This window comes from Pimephales promelas, chromosome 6 (assembly GCF_988280905.1).
Source record: "Pimephales promelas chromosome 6, fPimPro1.hap1.1, whole genome shotgun sequence".
NCBI classification, from domain to species: Eukaryota; Metazoa; Chordata; class Actinopteri; order Cypriniformes; family Leuciscidae; genus Pimephales; species Pimephales promelas.
This window is the reverse complement of record NC_142774.1, coordinates 29284118-29301943: the sequence shown is the minus strand read 5'-3', so window position 1 is coordinate 29301943 and position 17826 is coordinate 29284118. Positions and strand designations below refer to the sequence as shown.

The window sequence follows — 17826 nt, the reverse complement described above, 5'->3', positions numbered from 1 at the left end:
CCGAAATCATGTGGTTTCTGAGCAGAGTGAGTGTAGCCAAATTGCTGTTTGTTCTTGTTGTTTTCCTGTTGACAACGGATGTTTTCCTGAACTGAGCGTGTTTGAGTCAAGCAGACGGAAGCACCTGTGTGCAGTGCGTGGACCCACAAACACACACTTTCTTACCTTCACAGCTCTTCTTGTCAGGGGCCAGTTCGTATCCAGGATCACAGGCACATTTGAAGCTTCCTAATGTGTTAACACATCTCTGTTCACAGCCACCATTATCTGGCTTCAGACACTCGTCTTCCTCTGTTTTAATGACACACACGCAGTGACATCAGTTGAATGGACAATCAGCTTTTTTGTACATGTATGTTTTGTACTGTGTGTGTACCTTTGAAGAAGTTTGCAGCAAAGCCTGCTTTATTTACAGTCCCATCAGAGACAAATTTCATCCAGAGGGTGTTGGAGGTGGAACGGATATCTTCAGGTTTATCGTAGCCGCAGAATCGACCAATCAGAGGGCTGTTCTCAGACAAACCGTCTCTAACCTCAAGATAGTCATATGCACAGCTGTCATGTCGCTCGATCTGCACAAACACAGGGGCAATACCGTATGTGTTAAAGGTGACGTATAATGAAAATCTGCTTAAGTGCTCTAATTGGGTCCCCTGTGCATCTACCAATAAGAAAACATGAAAAGTGACAACCCAGTAACTTTGTTTTGGTAAGCCTTTCCAAAAAAATAAGCAGATCAGTTTTCACTCCCCTTTTAACTTAGTGTAACGGAGGTACTTTTCTAACGGGACTTTTATTTTGACGGGGTTTTTCCTTTTTCCGGTGTGCTCGCGCGAGATGCAGAGACGTCTGGGAAGGAGAAGGGTGAGCAGGAAAATTCGAGAGTTTCGCTGAAAACGAGAAGTAAAACTGTCAGATTGAGTTTTATGAGTTTAGAGTATACCTATATCGTCGTGTGACACGAGAACCGCAGTTAGAGCTGAAGTTCGGTCGGTTATATCTTCGGACGGAGAACAGTGTTGGAAGCTTGGCTGAGTGCACGAGGAAGATTGCTGCCTGGAGTCGTGAGTTCATTCATAACACTGCCGGGTGTCGTCGTTGCTTTAACCGAACATATTTTCAAGAGCCTACTGTTTTTTTAGTTTTTTTCTGAAGTGACGTGAACCGTGCGGAGCGAGAGTTTTCTGCCTGCAATCCGTTTAAGTGCACTCGTTAGTGAACAAGATCGCGTGTGCAGACTGCAAGAGTAGTTTTTGGAGTGAATCGTTTTAGTTTTGTCTATAAAGGGGCTGAAAATCGTTCCAGAACAGTGTGTATTTTTGAGAGACATTTTTTGTGTGATCCAGATCATTCCGTGTACGCGAGCCGTGTGAGAGCTGAACTGAGTCATTTTGTCTTAGGAAGATTTTTTGGGGCCCACACTGAAACTTTTCTCGTGATTTTTATTTTTTTTTGCTCATTACCCTGCCATCCTGACGACATCTCGCTGTTCTGTCTCAACTGTTCATTGAATCATCACAGGTCATCATCACAAGCCTTCACGAATCTCCTAAAAGTCTTCAAAGTCATTGCTTCGAAGCCGTCGTTGCCACAGACTGGTACAACATTTCAGTACACACACGTACACATGAACATATGGACATTTTACTGAATCAGAATGGACTGAACTGAATGTTTGAACAAACTGATTGTTTCAATTGTAAGTTTGAACTGTGATTGCTGAGTTGATTGAAAGCTGAATCATAAGATTGATTCAAAAGAGTCGTTTAGTGATTTCAAGGTTAACTATGCATGTGAAATGGGTCATTTGAAGTGAATCATTTGAATGAATGAGTTATTTGAATTGAATCACATTATTTGTACTCAGGGTTGTGAATACGTTTTTCTGTGTTTAATGAGAATATCCTTATCCAGATAATAAGGTTGGGTAAACACTTTGGAGGTGTTTAAAGGTGTTCTGAATATATTAGTCAGTTGAAGATCATTCAAGAAAACAAGAACACTAGAACTGTTATTTTATTTTTTATTTTGATTGGCATTTTATTTGTTTGAGCTGACTCTTCCAGCAAATAAGTAACCTATTGAGGGAAGAAAAATAAATTATTAGTTGTTCAAACTAAAATATTTGACAGTTATTTCTGAACTTATCTTGGGGTAGGGGCGTCTCGCTTACACTATTAGGATTAGGTGGGTGGGGACGTGAATTCAATTTACTTCCATTTCACTTCATGCACTTCAGGAAGCCACCGCTCTGACATACTTACCTGAAGCCTACACCACGTATTCCTGTTGCATTTTGTAGTAGTGTAAGATAAAACATACACTTTAGTGTATACTGAGACTTAAAAGAACTGGAGCGGGGACTAAGTTCCTTTCGCTTCTAAATCTCCCAGGGTAACTATTTAAATATTCCCCTACTAGGCGAGACTTAAAGTCCCGTTACATTAGGAAGAGGATCTTATCATAATATTACCGCCTCTTAATCTCCACGTTTCCACCCATGGAGCTGCCAACAACAGGGTAACCAGCAAAAGTTCGAGCAAAGGATGCAAAATGTTCTGTCGCTGGCTGCACAGACGAGCACAGAACACTATGAGACAAGCCTCAGATGAGACAAGAGAGCAGTGGATTCATTTAATTTCAACAGAAATCCCTCAGAAACAGATGAATCAATGTAACTCCACAACAACTACATAAATGTATCCACTAACCATTCACAAATGTCCAGGTGCGTCTAAAAGTTGCAACCTCTTCCTGAGAGTCTCTCTGTAAGGCTGCACTCCGCTACTGGTTATTTCTGAGATTTTGAATGAGTGAAATTTGTGAGTTTTGATATTGATTGTATCCGAAGCTCTTGTAAAGGATCGGTCGTCTTCTGAATGGGGGAGCCGCAAGTCAACTTTGACAAGCTGTAATGAATAATCTGGGGGGTATTTTGAGCTGAAATTTCACAGACACATTCTGGATATACCATTGATTGTATTACATCTTGTGAAATGGGGCATAATATGTCACTTTTAATGGCATTAGAGTTTATATGACACCTTACAGTAGGTGTCAGTGCCTGGGAAACCAATCCAATCCAATAAAAACAGGATCTCAGGCGTCTATGTGTATATAATATGCCAGGCTCTCAGGTCTTGTACACGCTCTGCTCTTTATACATAGACTGTATACGTGCAAAAGAAAGTGTGAATGTCTGTATGTAAAGGGAGAGAGTGTGTTTTCGTTTCCTCTGAACAATTCAACACCTTTGACCTACTGACACACACAATGGTGCGCATACATACTTATGACTTGTAACAACATTGAAATTTTAATCTAAATAATCAAACATGCCTGTCTTTTGGCCTCACACATCTTACAGGAAAATCACCTTTTTGTGTGTACAGTATATGATAAGCATAAACTAAACAGCCCACATGTCTCTCCTCTTTTCATCTCCTTCTCAGAATGAAAAGACAAAGGAAAAGGAGAAGAATGAAAGAGGAATGCTAAAGTGAAAATAGTACTTAACTGGAAATACATAAACAGAAAACAGCCAAAAAAGAGGAGACAACAACCTCACCTCAAAGACTTGAAAGCTCAAGCCCACGCTGTAGCCCTCGGACACTGTGATCCTCCACACACATTCCTTAGATGGACGGTAGTCATCTGGATAGTTTGGAGACTGAATCTGTCCAGAGTCCTTACTGATCTCCCCTCCGCATATTGCTACCGGACACAAAAACAGATTGGGAAAATAATATTTTACATTTGTTTATTCATCAGAAACATTTATGCCATTTTCACTGTCTGAACAATATTATTTATTCAAATAATATTTTAATATTATTTATTTAAAAAGTTTGCAATGATATTTCTTAAAATATTTTTGGCTAATGTTATACTATTTTTTCAATGTTATTTTTTGTAATACTAGTTTTAAAAAGATACAAAGTTGAAGTTGATGTCATTTGAATTATTAAAATGTTTTTATATTTATATATTTAAGAAATCAGCTACAAGGAATCTATTTGCAGGTTGATTTGACCAATGGAAGATTGCAGATACCCATGGAAGTATTTTGGAAATACGTTTGAAAGCAGGCATTTGTTTTACAATCCTGTTTTTTTTTTTTTTGTTAAGACTGTTAACACTTTAAATGTACATTGCAATGAACAAGAAATGGCTTCATAATAATTCACACTCACAATGGGTGTCACAATATCGTCCCCTTGGAATTATAAAGTTCTATCTGAAATTTTTGTCAAAATTGAGTTATTCACATATTATTATTCTGTGACAATTTATTTACATTATGTGATGTGTTTTGTACATTTAGGGTCCCTGTTATTTTTATGTTTGAAAGAAACTTGTTCCCCATACACATTTTCCTATATGGAATGCAAAAACTTTGAAGCTCAATATCTCAAAACTGTTCAGAACGCAGATAGAACCTTATAATTCCAAGGGGACGATATACCATGTTGATGATAACCTTAATAAATGTAAAAAAAAAGATATACTAAAATAATATTAATACTATACATATGATAATATCATAAGAAATCCAGCACAATTTGGTTGACACTGTCCATCCTAATAGTTGACAGCTTTTTTATTGCACATTAATGTTGGTTTACACCCACTATACAACAGAACATAGAGACAGAAGATGTTTATGGAATCTGTAAAAAAGAACATGTATTACACAAGATAAGTCTGCAGCCAATCAACAGTAAGTTCTTTTGTACAAAATTGTACAGTTGTGCTTACAAAATGTCTCTCTGCCTGCCTACACTTGTTTTTTTTGTGTGATTTAGTAGCCAAAAAAAAAAAACAGAAAAACTATAATATTTTCTTATCACAAATTCTTTAGGACAAAATAACTGTGTAGAGAAAATCTGATACCATGACAGCCCTAACACACACACACAAACACACCTTCGTAGACTGCTGCAAATCCCTTTCCAACCCAATTGCTGCTACTGCGGAACTCAATCCACATCCGACTGTCTGTGGAGACCAAAACTTCTGGAATTTTATCACCACAGAAACGGCCTGCACAGATACACATACACATTAAGACATAAGTAATAGTTCCCTCATAAGCACCCATTGGTGATTCACATGATTGCTTAATAAATTCCAGATTATTCCTGGGTCCACAAGCATAAAGTATGTATATACCCAGCAATGGCGCTTTCCTCCAGTATCCATCACGAACCTCTATGTAGTCGTACCAGCACAGGCTGCTCTTGTAGAGGTCCATAGTGGTGAAGTTTAACACTATCTGAAATGGGCAGCACACATACGTCAAACTTCACACACTGGATCAAAGTTCTCTATCTACAACCTCATAGTGAAGACAATCACAGGGGGAAAAAAGGAAGAAAAATCACAGATACAGATGACTGTGGAACAGTTCAGTGTAATGAACCTTTGTAAAGTCACACACTTCACACACAGAGGTGTCTTACCTTTTCCCCAGGTGTGACGGAGATCCTCCATACACAGTGTGTATATGACGGGTACCCATTAGGATATCCTGGAGATGATAAATTCCCCACTGAGTCCTGTAGAGTTTCACCACACGCTGGAAAGAGACCAACACAACAACATGATTAAAAACTTGAATGCATAACTTTAATTAGACGTTAGCTCTGAAAGATTCAGTGAATGATTCATTAGATGGTTTCAAACTGATTATTGAGTCTTTTTGACCAATTAATTAACAGAACCGACTCAAATAATTCACTCATTAATCAGACTACCCTGGATGTTTATTTGTTTGTATGTTTTTTTCAGACAACACAATAGAAAGATGTTCACAACTTTAGCACTGTAGCATTGTACATTTAGTAGTGGCCTAGTACCACCGCTAAATAGCAGTGCAGGAAACAGATACACACACACAATGAAGTAACAAAGACCTATTGACTGTTCTAATGAGATCTCAGGAGCCAAACAGTGCTGGATAGGGATGCAGATTCCCTGTTCAAGAGAAGCCAAATCTTCTGCTAATATTTGCCAAATGTTCCTCCCAATTAGCGATGTAGGGGTTGGCGAAACATTAGTCTAAAAGGCCTCTGTTTTTCATCACAGCTCATTTGACAGTGACTGCATATGTAGGTGCTTTTGGGTGTCAATTTCAAGGAAATATAAAGATGTAGTCACAAGTCAGAGAACAATCCAGTGCATAGTCACACATTAGATAAGCTGTTATCTTTGGCTTGGGTGGAGACAGTCACCCCTATTTCAGACTAAACTTTGACTGATAACATGTAACAGCAGAGCAACTTTGGAGTTACAACAATAGTTCTCAAAACTTTAATCGCGATTAAACATACACAATTTAACTTGTTTAACATGTTCATTTTGTCATTTTGTGCTCTATCCAGCAAAGTAAACCATCAGATTTAAGGGTGATTCTCAAAAAAACAAATATTTTCTGCAGGCTTTTTTTTTTTTAGGTAAATTTAGGTCACACTTGAAGACACTAAATAACCAAATCATATAAGGAGTCTATATAATTCATAAATTAAAGCGCCCATAAAAAATAAAAAATAAAAAACATTACAGAAAAAACAAATGAGTTCTAAAAAGTTTAATCTTTGTCCAATATCTGCGCTATTTTTCTCCAGAAGTTATGACCCCTTCACACAAGATAATCCCTTCACACAAGCCCTTGTCAATGTGGGTGTCTGTTGGTGTTGCAGGCTATGGTATTGTGTTGTTGTTTTTGTTGTTTCTTTACATAGCTCTGTTTTGGATTGATTGTTTGATTGAGTTGGTTTACTGGATCATTTGACTGAAAACTTTCTATGAGTGTAGCGGCTTAAAATATGGAAGCTTGTTTCCACCATAGAATGAAAAATATAAAAGGTAATTGCGACTTTTTATCTCAAAATTCTGACTGCGAGTTTACTTCTCGCAATTCTGACATTATTTCTCAGAATTGTGAGATATAAAGTCAGAATTGCGAGATATAAAGTCAGAATTGCCAGATATAAAGTCAGAATTGCGTGATATAAAGTCAGAATTGCGAGATATAAAATCAGAATTGCGTGATATAAAGTCACAATTGAGAGATATAAAGTCAAAATTGCGTGATATAAAGTCGGAATTGCGATTTATAAAGTCAGAATTGTGAAATATAAAGTCAGAATTGCTAGATACAAAGTCGCAATTGTGTGTTTTAAAGTCAGAAATGCATGATATAAAGTCAGAATGGCGTGATATAAAGTCGCAATTGCGAGATATAAAGTTAGAATTGCGTAATATAAAGTTGGAATTGCGAGGTATAAAGTCAGAATTGTGAAATATAAAGTCAGAATTGCTAGATACAAAGTCGCAATTGTGTGTTATAAAGTCAGAAATGCATGATATAAAGTCGGAATTGCGAGATATAAAGTCAGAATTGCGAGATATAAAGTCAGAATTGTGAGATATAAAGTCAGAATTGCGAGTTATAAAGTCAGAATTGCAAGATATAAAGTCAGAATTGTGAGATATAAAGTCAGAGTTGCGTGATATAAAGTCGGAATTGCGAGTTATAAAGTCAGAATTGTGAAATATAAAGCCAGAATTGCTAGATACAAAGTCGCAATTGTGTGTTATAAAGTCAGAATTGTGAGATTTAAACTATTCTGAGGGGTAAAAAAGTTAGTTTTTTCCCCCTTAGCATTGGCCTGATAAGTCGCAATTGCGAGTTTATATCTCACAATTCTGAGAAAAGATGTCAGAATTTCGACATATAAACTCGCAATTATGTTATAAAGTCAGAATTGCGAGATGTAAACTCGCAATTGTGAGAAAAAAAAAGTAAGAATTGTGAGATAAAAAGTCGCACTTATGTATTTTTTTCTCAGAATTGCGACTTTACATTACGGAATTCTGACTTTTTTTCTCACAATTGCGAGTTTATATCTCGCAATTCTGACTTTATATCACAAAATTCTGACTTTATATCTCGCAATTCTGACTTTATAACACCCAATTCTGACTTTATACAGGTGCTTGCCGCCATTGTAGATGCTCAGTGTGATAATCTCCCGACTTATAAGATCATCTAACTGCATGATGTAAACTATGTTAATGTTGCAATTTCATGTGCTTCAGTAATTTTTTCACATTTCTTTGCATTTAATCATTTTAACACGTTAAGGATTTCAAATGAACATTTATTATGCTTTTTGTCCTTCACATATCTTGTTTAAAAAAACTGCTCATTCAGGGAAATTGTAAAATGAAAGTGGGGATTCAGTTCACAAATTTCACAGACAGTTAACATAGTGGAAGGGAGAGAGCTTTGTCTTTGTATGTAAGTAGGCCATGAATCACACATTTACACACACCCTCACTTGCGCATAAACAATACAGCAGTAAAGTAACACACTCATAAGCCACTCACATACAGTAGATACACACACACACACACAAACACACACACACACACACACACACACACACACACAGGCAGTAGAGCGAGAGGATCCAATACCCTTTGTCCCTGAAATGTCAGGGTGGCTCTCTCCTCTTTTCTGAGCAAAAAAGCTAACCCATCCATTCAACAAACCACTTTTCCCAAGTAGAGTTGCCATTTTATGTCTCCAGTTCACCTATACTGCATGTCTTTATATCGGAGCATCCGTGGAAACCCATGCCAACATGAGGGGAACATGCAAACTCCACATAGAAAGGCCAACTAGTTCAGCTTCTTGCTGTGAGGCATTTGTGCTACCCTATGAGTAGTGCTGGGTAAGTTACTTTAAAAAGTAATTAGTTACTGTATAGTTACTAGTTACTTCTCACAAAAAGTGACTCAGTTAGTAACTGAGTTACATCATTACAAAAGTAACTAATAACCAGGGAAAGTAACTATTGCCTTAAATGGTAAAAAAAAAAAAAACGTGTTCACAACCGGTCATCCAAAGATGTTTTCTGGGAATGTTCCCTGCAGGTTAAGGCCCTGTTTACATGAGAACGCTCGAGGGTGAAAACGTAAAAATATTTTATCGGATGTGCCTTTCGTTTACACGGCGACGGCGTTTTTGAGGCTTAAAAACGCAAAAAAGTGAAACCACCCTCCAGAGTGGAAATCTTAAAAACGCTCCACCGCCGCATTCCCGTGTAAACGGTAAAAACGCAAAAGTCTGCTTGACAGTGAAGGTTGTACGCAGGCGCGTGGACTTGATGTTGTTGTAGTATGCACTCCTAGCTGCCTGGATTGCATACTACATTGAATTTCACACACTTTTGCGTCACCGTTTGCACGCGGATTTCCCACACAAAACGCTCGTCTAAACGCAGAATAAAAAGTGATGTCGCAACGCCACTTTTGCGTTTTCTCTTCAGAATCGTTTCCGTGTAAACATAGCCTAAATTGGAGTTTTATTTTATAACCATGTAAACTAATTAACGTTGCAGATGATACCAATCTGCTAGAGAGATTATTCTAATGCTGAAATGTGTAATTTATTTATAAACAAACTATATTATGCTCAGACAGATTCGGTCTCTCTCACACACTGTCGAGCGTGCTCGCGACATTTGCATCGCTTTTGTCCAATCCGGCAAATCATAAAGACACACACACCAGGGAAAAAAACTGTACAGGCCCTATGGCTGAGAGAGAGGCTACTCAGACGAAAGCCGCTTCAGTGAGCTCAATTATAGTAATGCCACATTTTATTGTCCGTAATGGTAACAGTGTTGTAACGGAGGAAACTAGAAATTAGTTTGATTATTCGTTAAAATTAATGTCCATACTTCCATGAGAGAAATCTCATTCTATTCACCCTATCGGCCATGCTGTGGTTTGTTCGATTGGTGTATCATTGCATCTTAAGTAGGCCTATCTGTCTTCACGTCTGCAAGCGTTCATTTTTCACAAAAGAGAGTAACGCATGTAATTAACTTAAATTTCAGTAATTGTGTTTAGTTACATACTTGTTACCGCTAAAGTACTGGAATTACAGTAACAAGTTACTTAGTAGCGCGTTACTCCCAACACTGCCAATGAAACACATGTGCATCATAAAACTGAAAAAATAAATGATCACATGCAAGCTAACACACACATCCAGTACATAGCTGGAGAAACAGCTCTCTTCTCAGTGCTTATAAAGTGAGGCCATCTTTCTGCAGTTAACACCCTTGATATTCCTTCATTTAAATGTTTTAAAAGGGCTTTTTCTCTCACATATACACTCACACACTGTAGGCCTACCTGGGCATCTGTACAACTTCTTAGCTTGCGATATATCTCCTTTGCTGAGTCTAGTTCTTTGACCGATAGCAGGCCTGACGCCGTTCTCATCGCGAGAGGGAAGAATTGTGTCCAAAAACATTCCTCTACGGAAGAGAAAGACAAAAGGTGAATGCTTGGAAAGCTGTTTATTAAATTACTGAGTGTGAAATTTCTTGTGTGTGACAGAAGTCTCACCTGGAGAAAGTGTTTCTGGCATAATGCATGATGCTGTCAAAATCATATGGCTCACCAAGAGAGTTGACATCCCCTGGTTCCATCTTAATGAAATTATACTCCTGACCTGAGTGCACACAGACTCATTAAAACAGATGTTTAGGCTCACAGGCTCAAACAGTGTGCTTAGGCTCCATATCCTAACAGTTGAACCCTTGAATTGTTTTGTTCATGCAACAACTGTCTGTATGAACAAATAATTAATTTCTATTCTTGTGATAGCCGTGAATAATACCTGTGGCCACCGAGAGTGACTAAAATAAATACCAAAGATGGTATTTCAATTCTTAACATACAGTAACTGACAAATCAAAATCCGCTTGATTGACATGTGAGGACCACTGATGTTTGTTCTCACGCATCAGCCACAATTGAGCTTCCGTGTTTACTATATTTGATGAGTTTTATGTTTTTACATTAGTCAATTTTTATGTGTGAATAAAATACTTAGTTCAATTTGCTTAAGTAAATCATATATAGCGATCTTATCTCTTCAGAAGTTATGGATTCATAAGTTACTTTTACAATGTCTTTATGAACGTTTTGAAGCATGAAGATTTTGGTAATGGATGGACACAAAATTATGAGAGCATATTAAAAACATCTTTGATTTTCTAATTTCAGAATAAAATGAGTTTTTGTGAAATCCCATGCCACTGTGAAATGCAGCCACAATGATCTAGCAGTTACCTGGTAGGATGCAAAGACTTGGGTCATGCAGTACCTGGCTGGATGTTGTCACGGATGATGGTCACATGATCATCACGGTCAGGTCGTGTGTGCTCGTGCCAAAAACCAATTACGTGGCCAAGTTCGTGAACGACAATGCCAAACTTGTCGCAGTTCTTCCCAATGGAAATTGCCTGGGGACCATTGCCACGGCGACCGACATAAGAGCAACACCTTGAGAAGCAAAATATAAAAAGTTAAAAGTCTGAAGATCTCTATTAAATGTCAGCATCTTATTGGCTCACCCCACTCTTGAATAACTCAGATGCTGGTTATGTCACAGGAGAGTCATACAGTACAGTGCTACAATGATTGTAATGAGGGGGTGATGGAGGGGGTGTGAGCTAGGATAATGCTTAGTTGTGGCAATGTAGTTTACTGTGGGGTGAGCAGGGGATAGAGTGAAATTATGAGAGCTGATTAGGTGATTAGGATTAGCTTTCAGATTCTTGCTGTGTTCGTTAAAGACAAATAAGCACACTTTATTCATCTCTGACTAAGTGCTACTGCCATGAATCTCAGGAGAGACAAAGAGTAACTAAAGAGAGATAGGTGGGTCCCATTGTAAGTCCCATTAGACAGTCTAAAGCAGGGGTTCCCAACCTTTTTTTGTGCCAGGGACCTGCATATTCATCAAAAATATTGCAGGGACCAGTTGTCAATTTGAATGCCTCAATTTTAAGATGCATCATTGGATTTGGAACATATCACTGTTTAAAACAGTAACAGCCTATCATTTATTTGCATATAATGAACTAGGTGGCAACAAAGGCTACTTGTATACCAATCTTATTAAACTTTCAGAACGGTTCACAACTTTGTTGTACTCTGCTGGAGTAAAGTTCATAAATGGTCTTTCTTTCCCATAGGATTTTGTTAAACTATGTTGGGTGGACCTCTGTGCCTCTAGGGGGGTTCGGGGCCATGCTCCCCTGCATTAATTTTTTTTTTTTTTACATTTTAAGGTTAAATCTCTTTTAATGCTCTTTGAGAGATGAAATTGACCTTATGCACAGCTGCACTACTTCCTGAACTTAAGCCAGCTCCTTGTTTCCTGTCTGCCGTTATTGGCCAAACTTGATTAATTCAGGTGTGTCTAATTATTGTTGCCGTGACTACTGAGGTCAGGCACACCTGGATTAATCAGTTTGGCCAATAATGGCAGACAGGAAACAAGGAGCTGGCTTAAGTTCAGGAAGTAGTGCAGCTGTGCATAAAGTCCATTAAGAGCTTCAACCCCTGAACTGCTCATTGAACAAAGAAAAAGCATTGATTTGTACCAGGACAAAAAAGAGGGCTCAAATATGTTTTTAATTATGAGAGTCTCATTTTACATTACATTATCATTGGTGTTTTATGATGCCAAACAATTATTATAACAATGTAATAATGATTTATATATTTATTCCTATGACGTAAAATCCATATTGCCTATAAATGTAAATGTATAAATGAAAACGAATATTTCAAAAGTATATTTTAGTCTACATTACACTTTAATATAGGAAAATTAAAATACTGTTGTCCTTATTTCTATACTTGCAAGAAATAAACCCTTGAGCTTTTATTTAGGAGAAAACACCAGCAAAGTGCACACTTTTCTTTAAATCACGCAGCACAAACTGAATGCCTATTCTTAAAGTCTTGTGCTGTTTTATAAAGGCACAATGCCATATCATGGTTTCGATTTTAGTTCAAGGGGCAAAATATAACGCAAGAGACCTTTATGTTAGGTTATACATTTTACATCTCATATGTTAAGCAAAAGGCGGATTCGAACTCAAGTCCGAGCGCAACAAAAGCACTTTCACGCGCATCACACTCTACGAGCAACGCCACTGTAGCTATTCCATAGCGGCCATGTTTTTGCTTAAAATACAGGCACTTAGTGCAAATATACGCTCCATTTTATTAGATCCGCCCTCGTGGCCTCGAAACACTACCAGCCCTGGGGAAACTCCCGACTCTCCCGCCTATATAGCCTCCGTTTTGTCTTTGAGAGTTGGGTGTTTGGTGGTTAAGTGCCACTGCAGCTTTGAGTTTTTCACCACAAATTAATTACACACAATGGATTTGACGCCACAGAATTGCCTGTTGTCGTGAATCCACGATATGTATGAGGCATGGTATTTACGACCGAAGCTTGACTTTTTCTTTTTCTCACTATATTTAAAGTTGGGCATCACCTTTCCTTTTATCGGAACTGTCCGCAATGAATATAGCCAATGAAGTTTGCTGAGCCCGCTCAATTCAACTTGCACTGTATTAAGCAAGTGAGAATATTTGGCACATTAAGGTGAATTGTTTCACTTGCTGGTGTTTGAGCCTGAAAATCCGATTATTATTATTAACAGCAATATTGCCAGCGGCCTCACAACCCTGCTGATTGTGGTGTGTTTTGGGGTCAGCTATGTTTGTATAAGCTGACCAGTTATGTATGCAGTTCTTTTTTTTTCTCTATTTGCTGTATGAAAGTGAAGACTGAGGGTGCTACAATGTTGTAATTTGATGTGTCCTTCAAGTGGAGTCAGAAATATTGTAATTACGAGTTCCAAGCACATGAATGGCCAAGCATTTAAAAGTAGGAAATGCAGAATTCTAGATGATACACTTGAAAACAATTTGAAATTGTTGACATGGTCGATTTGAAAACAATGGGTGGGATCTAATACTTTTATTGCTAGGCTCTCCAAAATTGCCTACCCAACCTTTAAGATGTGTTATATGTGATACATATATAAAGTGGTCAGCACTAAAGTGGGAGGGAAGGGTCTCAATGAATTCCTAACACAGTCTAAATACCAAGTGGAAACAGGGTCAAAAAACCTGTGGAGGACTCCAGATTGAATCTCAATAGTCTACCATTAAGATTGTCTCAGACACACAAACAAAGCAGTAATCTCGATTCCAGCCGCTCACTATTTATAACTTGGATTAGAACACCTTAATCCCTCATTTCATAGGCAATGATAGTGTGGAATAGACATACACTATGTTCAAACTAGTAAAAAGAAACAGATTTAAAATAAAACACACAGATTGGAAAATTGAACCAAAACAATAAAAATGTGTCTGTAATTTTCTGTAATGTTGCTTTGGAACCATTTGCATTATATAAAAGAAAGTGCTACACAAATACAATTCAAATGAGCTGAACTAAATAAAATAAAAAATAACTAGTGACTTGCTTACAATCTACACACAGGTATGCAACCTACAAATATCCAACCTTGTGAAATTTTGTTTTAATATTTAATCCATATTTGTGCAAAGGAATCAGTCATTAAGCCTGTCAACACTTTCTCATCATAAACGTGGGCACAAGCTACATGCCAAATGCTTAAAAAGCACATACAGACACGTGAAAGGTTAGAACGGAGAACGCTCAGTGCTAGTGTTGGTCTGTCAGCAGGTTTATAGTTGAATGACGTCTGCTGATTATAAGAGATATGACTGCACTGAGATGGATAATATTATGTAATGCTCTCTCTACCTCTCTCCCCTCCGCTAATCTAGTCTTGTCCTTCTGTCAATGGTCATTCTGTCTATTTCTCTGTAATCTGTCTGGATCTGCCTCATTATTTAACCTCACCTTTTCATCAACATCATTTCACAGACATTTCGCAATTTCAGTTTCTATTCATAATAACTGATATGACATTCATAGACTGATAACACTTCTATTAGTGGTTAAAACCCTTCTTATCAGGTGTTGTCATTAAACAATGTTCCATGTGATCGAATAATCAATTAAAAGCAAAGTTTTCAGATACGAACAATAACCAACAATATATTTATCTAGACTTATGTGATTTCCGACTTCCCTTTTCTCTCTCTCTTCCTTGTTAACCCACTGTTAGGATTCCATTCCTAAGAACAATGGATGGTTTGCTCACCGTGGTAACGGGAAAGGAAGGAAAGCCAGGCCGACTGTAGTCGTCTCAGCCGACTCTCACTCCCTCGTTCTCGCAAACACACACATACCTTTGTTTTAAACACACATTGCAGGATACACTCATAACAATGAGAGCTGAGTATCTGAGTGTTCCTTAATGAATGAGTTTCATTTAACCTTTTTACTTTCAATACATGTGAACTATATATGCCTGCAGAAGTAAAGAATAAAAACTAGATTTCATATACTACCAAAGGGCCGGTGCTAGAGATGGTAGCCCACCTTGTATAGTTTCATACTATGATGTATATATGGTTTAGAGCTCTACACTGGTCTCTTCTAGTTTCAAACCAGAAACTTTAAAGTCACCATTAAATAAAATAATACACCCTATCTAATGCATGCTATTGGTATTATTGTAAACAACAATTACATTTTTTGAACAAATATTTAATCTTGTATTTTTTTTATTTACTGTAAATACATCTACCTTTTAGTAAAACCTCAGACTTATACTGGATTTCTCCAGTCATTTAGTCCACTTAAATTAGGGCTGGGCAATATGGCCAAAAAATGATCATGATAAAAAAAAATCATATCCGTCAATTATTTTTTTCAAGTTTAAAGTCAAATTGAAAGTTGTAGAAAAACCAGAAAATAAATTGTGGCTTTATCATTAGAACATGACACTTGCCAAGCAGGTGACCAGGTCACAAATTAATATTACATGTGTTTGTCTCTAAGAAATCAGCCACATGAAATCTATTGCATCTTACTATCATGGTAAAAAGTAGCTATATTATTTCTATGGTATTTGTTATGAAAAACAGTAGCCTAAATTTAGTATAATACAAATATACAAAATGCTATAGCTTACAGTAATAATAACTAAAATGATCATGTTCCATAACTTCTTTGATAGATTTAATGTCTCTAAGTTAAAGGTACCATGACATGAAACTTTCATTTTCTGAGGTTTTTAAATATTAATATGAGTTCCCCTAGCCTGTATATGGTTCCCCAGTGTCTAGAAATTTCAGTCGGTGTAAACCGAGCTTTGGCTCTCTTTCTCCGCCTTTTGAGAAAATTAAAGCTCAGACGGGCTTATCTTGAATCTTCCTCGTATGACGTCATACAGGGAAAGGTTACCTCCCATTTCTCTGCTTTTCCCGCCCACACATGAGAAAATTAGCTAGGAAGTACGAACGCACGAGCGTGATTTGAGTTTTTCCTCGAGACACATAATGGGGTGCGAACGAGCGAAGCACGGCCATTGCTCAATAATAGAATGTACAAATAAACACATGAGTATTTTATAGTTCCTTCATCCAAGCACCAGAGAAATCAGTGGATTCATTTAATTTTGTCATGAAATGCGCCAACACAACTTCCCAAAGTTTTGTATGTCTGCGCCAAACATTTCACCAACGACTGTTTCCTCAACTTGGGTCAACACAGAGATGGGTTTGCTGAATGTCTGAAAATAAAGTCTGGATCGGTACCAACTGTCTTTGACTCAGCTACAAACCTTAGACAAGCAAGTCAACTAATGATATACAGTTGCGTTGCTTTACTTTTTATGGTTACTTAGCTTAATACATTTAGAATGTGGTTGTAACATTAGCTAACAGTCAAGTTACTTAATCATTAATGTAAAGGTAGATAGCATCAAGTATGTGTGTGAATGCACACACTGTAACATTTCAAGATCGCAGAGTTAATACAGCTTTAAAACGATAGCAAAGCAGAGCAACATGAAAAGGCAGCAGTAGACTAGCTTTAGCTACATGATAATAACTAACAGCATAAGTAAACCATCCGAATAAAGTACCGTATCCAGACATAATTTTTTAAACTAACCATTCGGAGATGTCCTGCTGGAGCCGCTGAGTTGCAACTTCTTCATCCATTGCTTCTCCATCCGGATCAGATTCTGAGTCAAACTGAAATTCTTGAATGACTGCGTGTCTGCATGCCATTGCAATAAATCCAATGTAAACATGCATGGTACCGTTACCGCAAGATGTTCAAGGGCACACCCGCCCTACACCTCACCCCTTTCTCCTCCTCATTAGCATTTAAAGCTACAGACACCGAAATGGCACGTCTGTGGGACTGACTTGTGGCTATGATTCTGTACCAAGGCTGAATTTTGGAAAAAGGATTTCAGATACAGTACTAGGGACCACTAAGGCCTATATCAAAGCCTACAAAAAGAAGCATGTCATGGGACCTTTAATATTATTTAAAAATCTATATGAATATCACACATTTCTGCCACAATATCAGGGTTTCAGTTACTACAGTAAATCATGGTAAATGTTAGCGACTTGAGGATTGAAAAGCAAATGGCACAAGTGCGAATGTCGCAACAACACGTATGAGCAGCATCATTTGCCTAGTGCGTAAACATTATCGTACAAACACTTATCGAAGTTTTGTTATAATTTTACCTCTCCCCGTTTTTACAGTCGTCTGCAAGCTCATATTCAGATCTTTCTCCATCCAATCAACAACCGATGAATAGAACCAAGTCCCAGCCCTAAATTTTTTTCTTTTTCGATAATCCGTCTTAGACGTGCGACACAACACGGAAGAAAAGATCGATCACTACTTCCATTACATCACAACTTTAAAGTGAAGGTTTTCAAAACAACAAATTAGTCTGACATTTAAACTAGTTTACACAAATCTATTAACTTAAAAATAATCAACAAAGCTGTAAACACTAGAA

The 17826-nt window shown here is 37.5% G+C and overlaps 1 protein-coding gene across 2 annotated transcripts in view; it reads right to left on the bottom strand.

Annotated features, from left to right (window-relative positions):
* Positions 1-17826, bottom strand: part of tll1 (tolloid-like 1) — a 58669-nt gene that overhangs the window by 13740 nt on the left and 27103 nt on the right. For both annotated transcript variants that reach the window (XM_039692636.2, XM_089132358.1), the window contains 9 exons: positions 11193-11371; positions 10430-10535; positions 10214-10338; positions 5463-5578; positions 5173-5275; positions 4927-5043; positions 3569-3714; positions 377-572; positions 166-291 (listed from right to left, as the gene is read on the bottom strand). In XM_039692636.2, the coding sequence (XP_039548570.2) occupies positions 166-291; positions 377-572; positions 3569-3714; positions 4927-5043; positions 5173-5275; positions 5463-5578; positions 10214-10338; positions 10430-10535; positions 11193-11371 (1214 nt within the window). The remainder of the gene's footprint in view (positions 1-165; positions 292-376; positions 573-3568; positions 3715-4926; positions 5044-5172; positions 5276-5462; positions 5579-10213; positions 10339-10429; positions 10536-11192; positions 11372-17826) is intronic.